The sequence below is a fragment of the Danio rerio genome, chromosome 15, assembly GCF_052040795.2.
Source record: "Danio rerio strain M-AB ecotype USA chromosome 15, GRCz13ab, whole genome shotgun sequence".
Classification (NCBI taxonomy): domain Eukaryota; kingdom Metazoa; phylum Chordata; class Actinopteri; order Cypriniformes; family Danionidae; genus Danio; species Danio rerio.
In genome coordinates, this window is record NC_141035.1 from 32,944,564 (window position 1) to 32,959,547 (window position 14,984).

Here is a 14,984-nt window from a genome sequence, read left to right on the forward strand (position 1 = left end):
TAGATAGATAGATAGATAGATAGATAGATAGATAGATAGATAGATAGATAGATAGATAGATAGATAGATAGATAGATAGATAGATAGATAGATAGATAGATAGAATAGAATAGAATAGAATAGAACTACTCTTCAAGTCCAAACAGAACCAGAATGTGAACAGTGCTTAGATGTTTAATGCATTACTAAGATTAAACGCGCAAAGGATACCAAGTCTTGTCCAGTGGTTTGTCCAAAAAATGTCTCGCTTATAAGACACACACCCACTGACAGAGAGGAGCACCAAGCAAATCAAAGCACAAAACAAATTCCAATCACTTAAGGCTTAAATTCCCCAGCAGAACACAACACAACAACAAACGCAAACAGAACTGACACAGCATAGGAGCGATTGCACGAGTTCGCGTGACAGCTTCCTGTGGCCTTGACTGGGAAGCATCCACGCCTTGTATATCGCGACGCACGAAACACCGCCCGCCTCTCGCTGGCACCCCCAAACGCAGGCGGTGATTGGGCAGTGCAAATGTCTCAACTCCCCTCGTCCGCCGAGCACCGGTTGAGCACATTCTGTCACTTGCGCTAGCGTTAAATGGAGGAACGTCCCTGCGAAGGGGCAATCGGAGTATTTATCAGCCATGGAGCAGAGAACAGCCCTGATCGATCGAACATATCGGTAAACAATGATCAGAACCACAGTCAGTTCAAGAACGAGAAAACGCAGACGAAGAAAACAGGTTGGTAAACCAGCAGCGCTCGTTGTGTTTTTCTTTGACAAGCTTCAAATGTACGCGTTTACCTCATCGCAGCTTAAACTGAGTGTAATGCGTTGTATTTTATGCTGACCGCACTGTTTGGAATAGTTACAAACAACGTTAGCCGCAAAGCTAGTTAGCGTGAAGGGACATTGACCTTGTGCACCGGTCTCTCGGCACGCATTACACATTTCTCATATACAAAATTAATTCCCAAACATACCTCTCCATTTGGGCCGTTTTAAAGAGCAAAGCGTCCATCAGAAATCAGCATAGCCAGTTAGCTCTGCCCCGTCGCTGCCACAGCAACATGAACCGGCTCCTGTGGAATGTTCCTGCTCGTAGCTTAAGCTTGTTCTGTTATTTCCTGTCCGCCATGATGGACGGCCAAATCTCAGAAACTTCACCGCTACCCGTTTATCTTGCAAAACCGAATGTTTTGGCCAAACTGTTTGGAGAGCGTCGTTAGCTCTGTTCGCTTTTGATGCCCGGGTCATTATTAGTGTTGCTGAGGGGTGTTTGTTTCTGCAGTTTAGCTGGAAACGAGGCCTATTGCTCTTTGACAGTCATGTGAGTGGGCCTGGCAGAGACTGGGCTCGCGCTTACCGCTGATTCCAACTCGGCACCAAGTGGCCTGAATAGAACGCGACGGAAAATTCTATACCCGTTCAAACACAAACGTTCCAGAACCCTAAATAGAAGCAGTCGGAAAATCCTATACATAAACGGCCAACGTGCGCGAGTCTGCGTGTACACCCACATAATCAATTTCAAACAATTAACATTTGCCTTCACTTATTGTGAAGTGTATTTTCTTGACTATTTATCATTGATAATCCTTGTATGAAACACCACAAGTAAGCGCCCCATGCCACGACAAATGCTTTTAACTTATGTTGAATGTTTGATATTAATCAAAAGTGACACTATTTATTTAGCGTATTTTACTCATCGCTTAGTGTTGGAATGCACAACCGGACTTTGTGTTGGACCGTGGCAACGTTTGATGTGGAGCCAGTGTGGAACGGCTCTGTTAGCTATTGTGACATGGAAACTGTGCTACACCGCTACATGTCGCATAAATCGATCATAATTGATGGATAAAACGTCTTGTAACTCCTTTTCCAATGTGTATTTGTAGTTGTCACTTTACAAACTCGTCATAACATATAAACAGTCAGAGCTGCATGCGGCTAATCTATCGGGCTGCACTCTTAGCATGCTAAGCTATCTGATGACTTGGCCGGTTTGTTGATCGAATACGCACTGGTTGTCAAGAGTTAAGTCTTGTTTAGGTAAACATGGTTTAAATAAACCGTTAAAATTGCAAAAGTTATTTCATGTAATTCGGCATAAATGTTGCTCGCTGTCATGCTGCGATTTAACTAGGTTAGCCTAATGTTAACTTACACAATAGTGTGACTTTACTACACAAACAAGCGCTCACGCCTAGGATAAAACGGGTTAAAGTGCTTTGACCTGTGTTTTTCATTAATTTCAGCGTTTTAAGACGTGTCCACCAATACTGGGAAACTACCCAAATATGACTGAGTACTCCATTTTGACACGTCATACCTCCGGTTAAAAATAGGGCGATGTCAGACTTTAGCCGGCCGATGAAAGCACGCTTACAAGGGTTACTCTCTGCACTCCTCATATTTTCAGGCTTAAAGGACATAGGTCGTAAACACCCGTTTAAAACACAGAATACATTTATTACCGCATTTATGTAATTCGCTGTTGATTTGGGGTGTTGTATTGCCCCGTTGCCTCCGATTGTTTACATATACTGTGCAAAAATAGATCATGTCCGGTGTGAATTCATTTAAATCTGTGTACCAAGTTTTCAATATTGTATTATTGCTGATGCCAGTGCTGTGAGGACATACCTTAAGCTGTCATAAATAGTTTCCATAGAAATTATGAAGCCAAGCAGACCATCTCATGCCACTTGTCTAGAAATAAAAAAAAAACATAAGTTTATTTTTTAATCCAAACACTTCAAATTATGATTATTCTGTTGCGAACAACTACATTGAACATATAATAATTATTCTGTGGTGTAACATTATGCAAATTGAGGGGGTGTTTTTTCCTAGAATAAAAAAAAATTCTCACTTTTCAGGAAAATAAGCAGCTCATTACTTCTCAACAATGCTTCTTGAGCACCAAATCAGCACATTTTAGTGGTTTCTGAAATGTCATGTAACACTTATTACTAGAGGAATAGCTGCTGAAAGTTACATTTTCCATTGCAATAATGACAGGAAGGACCTTTCCCCCTTTATTTCTCTCTCGGTGTATTTTGATAAATGTTTATTATTAACAGCTTATTTAAAACTTACACATTTATAGTAGACTTATTTTGAAAACCCCAGATTTTCACTTTATTTTATGAACTGTTTGAATGTGGGATAGTAATGACTATCAGATTTTTCAAGATTTGAGTCATCCTAATCTGCAGTTTTTCATTGTAAGTTCCAGAAGGGAGTTTGTCATCAGCCTGACCCTGGCTTGGTTCCACTGAACATACCTAGTCTAAATATTTCTTGATCTTGTGCAAACATTGACTAGACTTGACCTGTTCTCTTACTGGAGCTTGAGATCAGATCTGGACATTGGCCATCAATTGTTTGTTTAGTGGATCAATTGATACAGATTTGCATTTTGTGTATTTATTGCTTTTGTTTCTTCTCTATGCAGAAAATGGCAAAGTAAATGGAACTTTGAAGGAGGGAGAGGTGACTCCCACATCCTTTAAACCAGACAGCTCCCTGCACCCTGCAAACAGCAATGGCGAAAGACACCTGCTAGACATCAACTTGAAACAGAAGCCCACTCGACGGGCTTTCACTGCTGACTCCACAGGGGACAGAAAAGTTAGAAACACTAGCAGAAACAGCATGGACTTCAAAAATGACAAGTCCTCAGAGTTGAACACACTTGAGGGCAAAAAAGAGGTTTTGGCTTCTCTGAATGGTGTGATTTCGATCAACTCTGTACCACTTACCAATGGTTACCCTAGCAAACCTGGAGCTGACAATGATGGCAGTGGCTCTGAGAGTGGATACACTACACCCAAGAAGCGTCGGGCCCAGAGGAATGGCAAAGCTGGAGACAATGTGACTGCTTCTGCCCAGGGAAAAGCCATGCAGCAGGGCGGCAAACAAGAGCATGGGCCTTTGGCACTGGAGTCAGCCTCTGGTGCTCAAGTGGAGAGTGGCAGAGGCGGTTCAAAAGCTGAGCCCTACCTAAAAGCCAAGGAACCACCTGCGTGTGCCACCCCACCACCTCTGCCAGTGACTGAACTTCAACGCAAAAACTCAGACAGCAAGGCAGCTGGCAAACGGTTCGAGGATCGCTCAAGCAAGGTTAAGGTGGCTAGCTCCACCAAAGAGGACTCATGGACCTTGTTCAAGCCTCCGCCTGTCTTTCCTGTGGACAATAGTAGCGCTAAGATTGTGCCTAAGATCAGTTATGCAAGCAAAGTAAAGGAGAACCTCAATAAGACTGCCCAAGCTGGCGGGGAGGCTCTCACTCCTGCTCCCCAGGTGCCTGGGAGACCACCACAGGTCCCCATGTCAGCGGTGAAAACCATCACCTCGGCTAGCTTTACCAACGGTCCCCTGCCGGGGGAAGGGAATGGCTGTCCCCTGCCCGGCCCCCATTTCAGCTCTGGTCCTCTACTGGCGACCCCAACTGTTGCCACTGAGAATGTAGCATCTCCCCCTGGTAGCGGCACTATGGCCATTGGAAGTTCTACCACCTCTTTGGCTGAGCCCAGGAAGCCCAGCTTATTTGTTTACCCCATCACCCCCTCCAATATGCAACTTTCTCTCCCTAGCGGCCGCCAAGCCGATCCCCCTGCTGCTCCGACAAATCAGAAGTCTCTGGGGGATATTTTTCAGAATCAATGGGGCTTGTCCTTTATCAATGAACCTAGTGCCGGACCAGAAGGTGTGGCATGTCGCTCAAACGGGAAGGACGTGCTGACGGAGGTGAGCTTTCAGGGAGGCTCTCCTGTGGCCACTCAGACCTCCAGTACCTCTCAGAGACCGGATCAACCACCCTTCACCAAGGCTCATGAGCCAGACAAACGGACTAATGCTCAGAGTCGAAGTGTTTGTGGAGGTGCCACGGCGGCAAGTGGGGCCGTACCCGAGACCTTTGTCCTCAGCCTTGATACCCAGAGAGATGAGACGGGGGTTCATGGAGCAATAGTGTTTTGTTCTTCCTCTAAGGACATTTGTGCCGAGCTGCCTCCCTCCTCTCCAGCTGCACCTAAGGTGGCTTTGGCCAAGGACCAGGGCCATGCTAAGGGCTTTGACAGGAGGTCTAGTTGGGGGTCGTTTGATCTAAAAGCTGCTGTAATTTATCACACTAAAGGTAATTACTGTTTTATCACCTTGCAAAGTACAGTCTCTTCTTGTATTACATTTTTAGCATTTGTTAAAATGTGCACAATACATTGACTGCTATTTTATTAAGTTTTTGAGTAAATGTCTGAGTACACGGAGATTGATAGAACCAAACCCTGGCCTTACTTTTTTTTGCTATATGCTTATCTGTACATCAAAATACTCAAAAAGGCGCTTTAGAGAACCACTGTTTGGTGCTATTATGGTCAGGCCACCTTAAAAGGCCTTCAACCCTCAAGTGTCAAAGTTTTATATTCGATCAATTTAAGACATTTTTTGCTATTTCTGCACAGAATTTAGTAAAAAAAAAAAATGTAGATTTATACAGAATGATTTTGGGAGTATAACAAAAAAATGAATATATGTGAATAAAAATTTATATTTAATGTTTACGTTACAAGTCCAATTAGATATTACTTTATATTACTGTATACTACTTTATAAACTGTATTGTCAATAAATCATATGAAAATTTTCATATTAGTTATAATAATTGCAGATTTCTGTGTGCGCAGATTTTGTGTAGACCTAGTTTTCAGGCTTTCTCTAATTTATAAAAAGTTTGCTTTGTATTATAAGTTAGTAGGGGTGTAAGGGTTTTCTGTAACAATTTCTTACTGTTCTCCAACCAAAGTTCGGCACATGCTTACCCTGCCATTAATGTAACAGCAAGTTTAACAAACATTGGCTAATGAATGTATATGGACCATATACAGTACATCATTACATTTGTGTTTAAATTGAATTCATTTAAGTTTTGTAATTTAAACATCGTAGCTTAAGATCTAAAGAGAACTCGTGTTTGAGTTTTAAGAAGGACACACTTCAACAACCATTTTTGAATAGAAAGCTGGACTACACAAATTGAGTCGTGTGTTTAAAAGGACAAATTATCACAAAAAAACTCATAAAACATCATATTCCTGTTGTCTGTGTTTTTAATGTTAATCAAGCAACAAAGAAATCACTCTGTTCTTTTGTAAATAGCTATTGTAACTTTAATAATGTTTTTATTGAAACTATTGAATTTATATAATGAAGTGTATGTGCAATTTTATCTTTTATTGTAGTATTTAATTTCTCTACCTGAAGAATGAAACTAGGCATGGGCCAGTATAAGATTCTGATAGTATGATAACCTTGGATAAAAATATCCTGGCATCACGGGGTTGTGATTACTACTCCACAATAAGTTATTTTTAAAAGTCTGGGTACAAAAAATAACTTTTTCCTCCACATTAAACACAATATATTTTATTTGAAGAAATATTTAAAATATTTTCAACTAGTAGCTTTTGATGTAGAGGTTCAGTTTCTGCTAGAGATACTGTTGCCTGAAAAAACTAAATAAAATAGTTGTGAAAAACAGGTAAAAAAAAAAAAAAGACCTTGCATATACCTTAGGAACGGTATAACAGAATACTTTGGCGGTTTTAAAACCTTGAATTTTCCAAACTGTGGTAAATCTTAAAATCGGATATCGTCCCATGCCTAAACGCAACTATCATTTCAGTCAGCTTTTGTCTGTTTAGTGTGTTCATGTGCCACTTTTTGGTCCACAAGGTGATGCAACAACACAGTTGGGTTTGTTTGGTTCTAGTTATTTTGCATCAGCTTGGTGTCTCCTGGCCTTCTCAAATTAGAATGTTAAAGGTACAGATTACCCACAAATGAAAATTGCCTCATTTACTTAGTTGGTTCTTTCTTCTGTTGATCACAAAAGAATACATGCTTGCATTTACTATGCAAGTCAACAGATCCCAGCATCCAGCATTTTTCAATATATTTTCTTTTGTGTTTGACAGGAGAAAGAACCTCAAATAGGTTTTAAACAAGCGAAGGCTGAATAAATGACGTCAAAATTTACAATTTTGGGTGATCTCTCCCTTTAAGGATTATTTTATGAAGACAAAGCTTGATTGTCATAAAAAATACATATGTTTTATATCATTATTAATGTCTCCCATGTGAACTATCCCAATTGCACGCAATACATAAGTGTTATTTCAGTGTGGCTATATAAAGCAACAAAACAGCAGTATTTTGAAGCCTTCTGTTAGTTTAATTGGAAACACCTCACTCCTTGGTTCTTTGAAGTCAAAATAGAAATGACAGATCTTGATTGAATTGTAGTTGTGCTTGGATATTTTTACACTGAACTTTGTTCTTGCTCTTCTTTGCAGAAATGGAATATATTTTGAATTTGCAAAAACAAGGTAAGCCTCCATTTATTTATATACAACCTTCCACAGCATGTGATTAAACCCTTAAATGATTCAGCGTTTAGATATTGCCCCATCTGCTCACATCCTTCAACCCTCCCCATGTTGTTTTCTATCTCTCACCTACAATCTAACTTTCCCCAGATCCAAATCGAGTAGTCCTCTTCAGTGAGTCATGGGACGGACCTGCTCAATGAGGCTGTGTCTGGACACTATATCTCAGATGAACTCTGCTGCAAAACGATGCGCTTGAGGAACATGGCTGCTGCCTCTGAACATCCCGAATCAGAACTAATCCAATCTTGAGATGGTTTAGAAAGGACCTTGTTACCAGTCAGCAGTCAAGGATGTGCGCAGAGGAACAGAGAAAAACGGGTTAGCTGATTTTAGAATATTAGAACGGGAGCTGTGGAACTCAACTCTGACGCGTTCTAGTGGATATGTTGCTGAAGACAATTGAAATGGCTTTTGGGGGACATACAACTCACGGCAAACACTCATGAAAACCCTGTCATGACATTGGATTAGGGCGGAAGCTTCTCCTTTAAGTACTCACGGACCTAAAGAGAGCGTCCTGGAGGAAGACATGTCACCACGTGTCCCCTTTTGAATTCAAATAATCATGTAGACTCAAAGGGGTCACAATGAATTCATTTGGGCACAGAACCGAAGAGTGTCACTCAACAGTGAACTAACATACTGTGGCCAGAGGAACTACATGGCTTTTCTTTTCTTTTTTCAGGGGAATCGAGCTCCAAATATGTGTGTGGGGGCAGTTAGTTCAAGCCTTTGGGATTAAATAATTGTCTTAATTTAATTTCCGGACAAGATTGGGTCAGTCCTGTTAGAAACACGTCTCCATTTGTTTGTCATTTTATTTTGTTTTTATCGAAATACTTAACTCCCAGGGCAGGTTATGAGGTACACTTGGATTGGGAAAGCGTACACCCTGTAGTGTGCATGTGCAGTATGCTGCTCTGTGCGTCCTCTTATGGAAGAGTTCAAAGTGCTATCGTTCTATAGTCTTATTGTCGTCTCTTCACGCTTCTGTCACATGACAGCCGTCTCTTGCTCATTGTGTGAGAGTGTGTAAACAGAGGGCAGAGATCATGCTATACTATATCTTGAGTGTTTTATGTTTTAAAGTTTTTTTTTTTATTTTAAGTAGCGATTAGAACCCAGAACTAATTGATAAGACGTGCCACACCACACTTTAGCGCTAATAGGTTCATCATGGCTATATTAGATCATTTTTCTACAGCCGCTCTTTAAAATAGGGTTTGTTTTTTGCCTAGAAAGGTTTTATTTGGGACGTCGACACAATTTAGAGGGAACCTAGAGAGCAATCGCTGACAAATCCATTTTATTTTTAATTTATTTTGCTCCGGAGACTAGAAGCCCCTAGCTTTTCTGTTTAAATGAGCGCCACAGTCATATTTTTATGCTTTTATCTCTTGTATGTTGTAATTTGTACCTGGTTTTCATGCTTCTTGGTTAAGCACACACACACAAGCCTCATCAGTAGAACCGCCGTTGACAGGAATTCTGCCGTTGTGTAAATGTTTCTCTTTCTAATGTCAGAAAAAAGCATTCTAAACGTAAAGTCTATGCTCTGTTTTTATCATTTCACAGATTAATTGATTTATACATAAGAATCAGTAGCACTTTATGTAATATGTTCTTGAATTGTATTTCCTTAAACATTGACATATCAGTACATATTTGAAATTCTAGTAATTAATCATAGGCTACTAACTTTAACCTCTACCTAAGGACTATCGGTCCACAATCTCAAAAGAAAAATAGATATATACAAAACTATAAAATAAAAAAAAAAAGGAAAAAGGAAATAAAATTTAAAAAGACACTCAGGTAGAATTAGGGCAGTGTTCTTCTATCTAACTAAACAAACAAAAAAATGCACCAACAGTGTTATTGCCAAAAATGAAAAGAACATCCCATGTTTGTACCAGCCGTTTTTTAAATTGTAACCTTTTAAGGGATTTAATTTTTGACTGAAAGCCAACGCTTGCATCTTTACAGGTATCATTTGGCATCAATGTTTTCTGTACATGACCATGAAACACTGCCAGGTGAAAGATTTAAGTACACGTGGAGGAAACGTTAACCACACTACGTTATCTATATGTCTTTGCGAGTTTTTTTTTAGTTTAAGGTTTTAAATTCAGCATGTTATGGTTTCCAATGTGGTCAGTCTTCACGAAACGTGGGATGTTTCGCGATATTCGTTAATCCGTTTATGTTCTCTTAGGTATTCAAAGTCTGTCCGGTGTCTTGGTTTGAAAGATACTGCAAAAACTCTGTTGATAAAAAGGTTGTTAAATTCTGCTTCATCTTCTCTAATTCCGTTGGATTCCACTTAAAAGCTTTGTGCAATGTAGAGAAATCCTGCGATTTGATAATTAGCTTGTTCTTGGCTTTTTAGCTGTTCAGTTTTATTGTAGTTCTCTAAATTGTCTTTAAACTGCTCACGTAGAGCATTATTCTTTATTTTGATATCCAAGGGATTTGCTTAAGGAGTTACTGAAGTAGCTGTAATTTAAAACCGTCTGTTATTACGTTTAAATGAATTATGAAATACCTCTTTGAACACGCATTGTCCTGGTATCCCTATTTCCACTTAAAGGGATCAATTGCTTTGAAATTAGGATTCTGTCATTACTTTATGTAACTTCATGTCGTTCCAAACTTGATTGTCTACCACTCAATGGCATCCAGTGCTGCTTTGGTGCTCATCGACTTTTACTGTATAGATTAAGAAAAAAAACAGCTTTGGAACTACTTGAGGATGATTAAACAAATGCAGACTCCTCATTTTTGAGCGAACCCTGCCCTTAACTCAGTTACATCTTTGTAAATGAACTGATCCTGGCCATTGTTTTGAGAAACTCAACTCCATGGGTCAAATGCACATGTAGAGGTTCTATGCACAGAATGCAAAACAGAACAGATTTATATTCTGGGGGGTTGCACATTAGCTTAATTTCCTCGATTTAAATAAGCACTTACTACCCCACAAATAATATAATTGCAATATAAATTATTTACACAAATCTTAAATAGCTCCCTTTAGAGTTTAAAGAATTGCGAGTATGTGCGGATGGGAGAGAGGTACAGAGATACTTAAAAGGTGTATTTCATTGTGAATTCTGTACCATGATAATGCATCTTTGTTGGCATATTCAAACTACATGTGGTTTCTTGATGTATGAATGATTCTTGTCTTGTCCTGACAACTCAATTTTTTTATTTCTTCGCGTGTGGATGCATATGTGTGTTGGTGTGCAAGCATGAGTATTTGTCTTCATCCATATGCTCAATGATATGCAAAGTTAATATTGCGAACTTTTCAAGTTCAGGGTGCCTGTGTTAAGCGATATATTAAACGGAATCACATCAGAACATGGAAAAAAAAGTCCTGCTTTTCCTTTTCCCCTGAACCCACACCCCACCATTACTCCCCAACAATCTTCAGTTGTGCCATGTTTTGACTGTTAAAAGTTTGAATTAATATTTCATTTTTATGTTGCTCTCTCTGAGTTTCCTACAGTGGACATCAAGAGAGGGTTACATTTTGTCTCGAATCTTTGTCACTGCTAATAAACTTGTTGAAAAGATACTCCTGTCTTGTTTTGAATTTACAATAGGTCTGCCTTTTAATTTGATGTCTACATGTGTCTTTTTGAAAACACATTAAAATAATGATCCATGTTAATGTATTTACTGATATGAAAATACAATAAACAATACATCACTGTATACAGTTGAAGTCAGAATTATTACCCCCCCCCTGTTTATTTTTTTCCCCAATTTTTGTGTAACAGAGAGCAGATTTTTGTCAACACATTTCTAAACATAACAGTTTTAATAACTCATTACTAATAACTAAATTATTTTATCTTTGCCATGATGACAATAAACAATTTACTAAATGTTTTTCCAAGACACTTCTATACAGCTTAAAGTGGTATTTAAAAGTGTAACTAGGTTAATTAGGTTAACTAGGCAGGTTAGGGTAATTAAGAAAGTTATTGTATACCTATGGTTTGTTCTGTAGACTTTCGAAAAAATATATATAGCTTAAAGGGGCTAATAATTTTGTCCTTAAAATGGTGTTTAAAAAAATGTAAAACTGCTTTTATTGTAGCTGAAATAAAACACGGCTTTCTTCAAAAGAAAAAAATATTATCAGACATACTGTGAAAACGTCCTTGCTCTGTTAAACATCATTTGGAAATATAAAATAAAAAATCTAAGTGTGGCTAATAATGCTGACTTCGACTGTATTTTAATAATTTTTTTAATGTAACAGTTAACAATTTTTGTAAGTTACACAGTATTTAACTGTAATATGAACTATATTTTACTGTAAGACAGTATGTATATACAGTATTTACTGTATACAAAGTATGTTACTGCATTTTGAGGTTTTTTTATCAAAATAACAGTATGTTTTACAGTAAAGATATGCAATACTGCAAATACAGATTTAGCAACATAAATGGTGCTGAAATGTTAATTTAGAGTATTTTTGCCATAATTGGTACCAGTAGGTTACTGTAGATCAGGGGTCACCAACATTGTGCCCGCGGGCTACCTGGTGGAGGATCACATGTGTTGCCCGCAGGCCTGTTCTAAAAATAGCTCACCATAGCGCCACTTACCAGTAAGCTTCATCTAATATAGAAGTAATCATTTAAAAATGTAAATATTTGCAGAAATATATAAAAATAAATAAATGCAGGGTATTTCCTACCCTGTTAAATCATTGTTGATAACTTTTGTGAGAATCATTAACATGATCAGTGTCTTCACATGGATGAATATCATTAATTATTACCAAAATCATAAAGTATAATTAAAAGTAAATTGAGCAAATTTGTTATTTGAGAAGCGTTTATCAAACTGGTAGCCCTCGACATTAATTGGTATCCAAGAAGTAGCTCTCAGTTTCATAAAGGTTGGTGACCCCTGCTGTAGATTCTACAGGATATTAACAGTGTAGTTAATGAAAGTGAAGTTCATTGTTAGTTGTTAACTCGCAGTACATCAATAAGCACCACTTTCATGTTTAATGAATTTGTAAATCATAAATTATGATTAATAAATGCTGTAGAAGATTGTTAGTGCTTGATATTAGCATTGACTAAGCCAGCAATGTTTTAAATTGTTACATTTTTTAGCATTTTAAAGACATTTTCTGGGTTCAATTTATTTTGGTATTGGGACCTTAATGTTGGTTAAAGGGACAGTTCACCCAAAAATGAACATTTACCTCCCCTTAAGTGGTTCCAAATCTTTATGAGTTTCTTGTTCTGTTGAACAACAAAAATAAGATAATTAAAAAAAAGCTATACTATAGCTAAGACTTCTACTATAGAAGTCGATTATTACCCGTTATATCTACTTTTGTCTTTAATTGAAAAACTTATAAAGCTTTGAAAAAAGAAGAGTGAGCAGTGTTGTGGGGAATAATGCATTATTAATATTAATATTACTTTTTAAAGTAACGAGTAAAGTAATGCATTACTTTAAAAAATAATAATATTGTAGTTATTTTAAAAAATGCAATGAGTTATGCATTTAGTTTAGTTAATTCCCTTTTAAAAAATAAACAATAAGTAAAATAAATAAAGTCACGTTCAATCCCACCCAATAAAAGAATGCAGGAACAGACAGAAATGAACACCGCAAATATTGTCATCATTCTGAACACATGAAAGAAAAGGAAAAGAGGATTATCTGAACGCACAGCGATTTTACTTTTTAATAAGACAAAAAGTACAAAAGTAGCAAACGCATTGCTTTAAACTTTCATTGATCTGTGTATATGGCATGTATAGCTCTGAGGTCAGGAAGTTCTCTGAAGATAACATCCTACATTCATTTTTTTTGTATGTGTTTTTTTAAAGGTAAATGAAGACTAAACAGTGTGTTGTTAATTGCAGAGCTTCTTTATTTAAATAAAAAAAGAAGAAGAAGAAATGCCTGCAAGTTCTGAAAGAGATCAAGCCTCAGCCAGGTCAGAAAGTAACTCAAATGTAACGTTACACATTACTTACCATTAAAAAAGTAACCAAGTAACGCAACTAGTAACTTTATGGGGAGTAACTCAATATTGTAATGCACTTCCTATGTCCTACTTTCTAAAGTACCTTTCCCCAACACTGAGAGTGAGTGAACAATGACTGAATTTTCATTTTTGGGTGAACAACTCCTTTAAGATACCAATCACTCCAAATATAATAATAAATATGTTATCGTTTTGTTTTGTTTTTTAATTGCAAGTATTTTATGTTTTTAAGGCAGCTTAAAAAGTAAAGCAGTTGCCAGAGAGAGGTAGCCTGAAATCCAGTAAAATCTTTTCCAGTAACGTCAAAAGTAATTAAAAACACTTCAAATAATATTTAACATTACAGGTTATAATGTAAATGCGTAAATAAAATTCATATTTGCTTTTAAATTATCCTAAACGCCATTTTGAATGCCTTTTTGTACCTTTGGTTGTTTAGTCAGACGTTAGTTTTGGGGCGCGACTGATCTTGAACTCTAAAAAATTGCTTTAACATTTATACCTCACCTTCTCAGATTTACAGCACCACACGCCACCTTCTATTTCCGCATTCACTTTTATAACCCTGACTTGCTGTTATTATAGCATTATAAACAGGACAAACGGAAGCTGTGTTTTCCCCCGCGGAAAGTCCCGCCGGAACCCCTTTGGAGTCTCTGGCCTGGCACTGCTGTTAAAAAAGGTGAGTCAAAAGATGAGCATGTCTGAGTTTGAACTGCTAGAAAGACATGGACGAGAACTAATTAAACATTGGTGGTTATTTGGCAATTGGCCTTATACTCTATTGTACTCTATTGTTTGCTTGACTATTAAATTTAGAAATCTATTTTAACAACCCCTTCTCATGTTTTATTAGGAAATATTTTATGAGGGGCGAAACGCCACCTCAGTAGGAATAAAGGAGTGCACCACTAGATGTAGCTGTTGTCCATCATAAAGTGCAAGACAAGCACATAAGCCAAAATGTATTTTTATTTATTTATTTATTTATTTATTTATTTATTTATTTATTTATTTATTTATTTATTTATTTATTTATTTATTTATTTATTTTTATTGCAGAATGCAGAAACATACAGAACAGTATCCTACATACAACATAAAGAGCAATATCAATTGATAAATAAAACAGGAGAGAAAGGAGAAAAAAAAACAAACATTTTTGCTCTTACAAGGGTTATTTTAAAATGACTTATACAAAGATCTTAAAATCTTAAGATTTTTACAGTTTTTAAAGCTTTCTTATTAGTCAATCCTGAAATTAACTGTTAAGAAGAGCACACAAGCCAACATTAAGAGTAAAAACAGACTACAAGATTACCTACAGAGATCCCACTGAGTGTATGAGAAAACATTCACTTTATTTAAAAATAAAATATTATAATGATGATATTTTATGATCATATTAAAATATTAAATTATCTTTAATAAATGAATGATCAGTAAAATCACTTTTATAGCAAATAATTAGTTATTTTCATGGTCTTTAAGGTGAAAT

The 14,984-nt window shown here is 37.1% G+C and overlaps 1 protein-coding gene and 1 non-coding gene across 6 annotated transcripts in view; one reads left to right on the forward strand and one right to left on the reverse strand.

Annotated features, from left to right (window-relative positions):
• The window catches only part of LOC141377866 (uncharacterized), a 110,591-nt gene extending 109,491 nt beyond the window's left edge, over nt 1-1,100 (reverse strand). For all 5 annotated transcript variants that reach the window (XR_015509642.1, XR_015509644.1, XR_015509645.1 and 2 more), the window contains exon 1: nt 976-1,100. This is a non-coding gene — a transcript (uncharacterized LOC141377866). The remainder of the gene's footprint in view (nt 1-975) is intronic.
• On the forward strand, nt 559-11,032 carry nufip2 (nuclear FMR1 interacting protein 2). Its single transcript, XM_087284384.1, has 4 exons — nt 559-734; nt 3,456-5,138; nt 7,354-7,386; nt 7,537-11,032. The coding sequence occupies exons 1-4, from the start codon at nt 590-592 to the stop codon at nt 7,587-7,589; spliced, it is 1,914 nt and encodes a 637-aa protein (XP_087140510.1). The 5' UTR covers nt 559-589; the 3' UTR covers nt 7,590-11,032.
• Nucleotides 11,033-14,984: the final 3,952 nt, after the last annotated feature.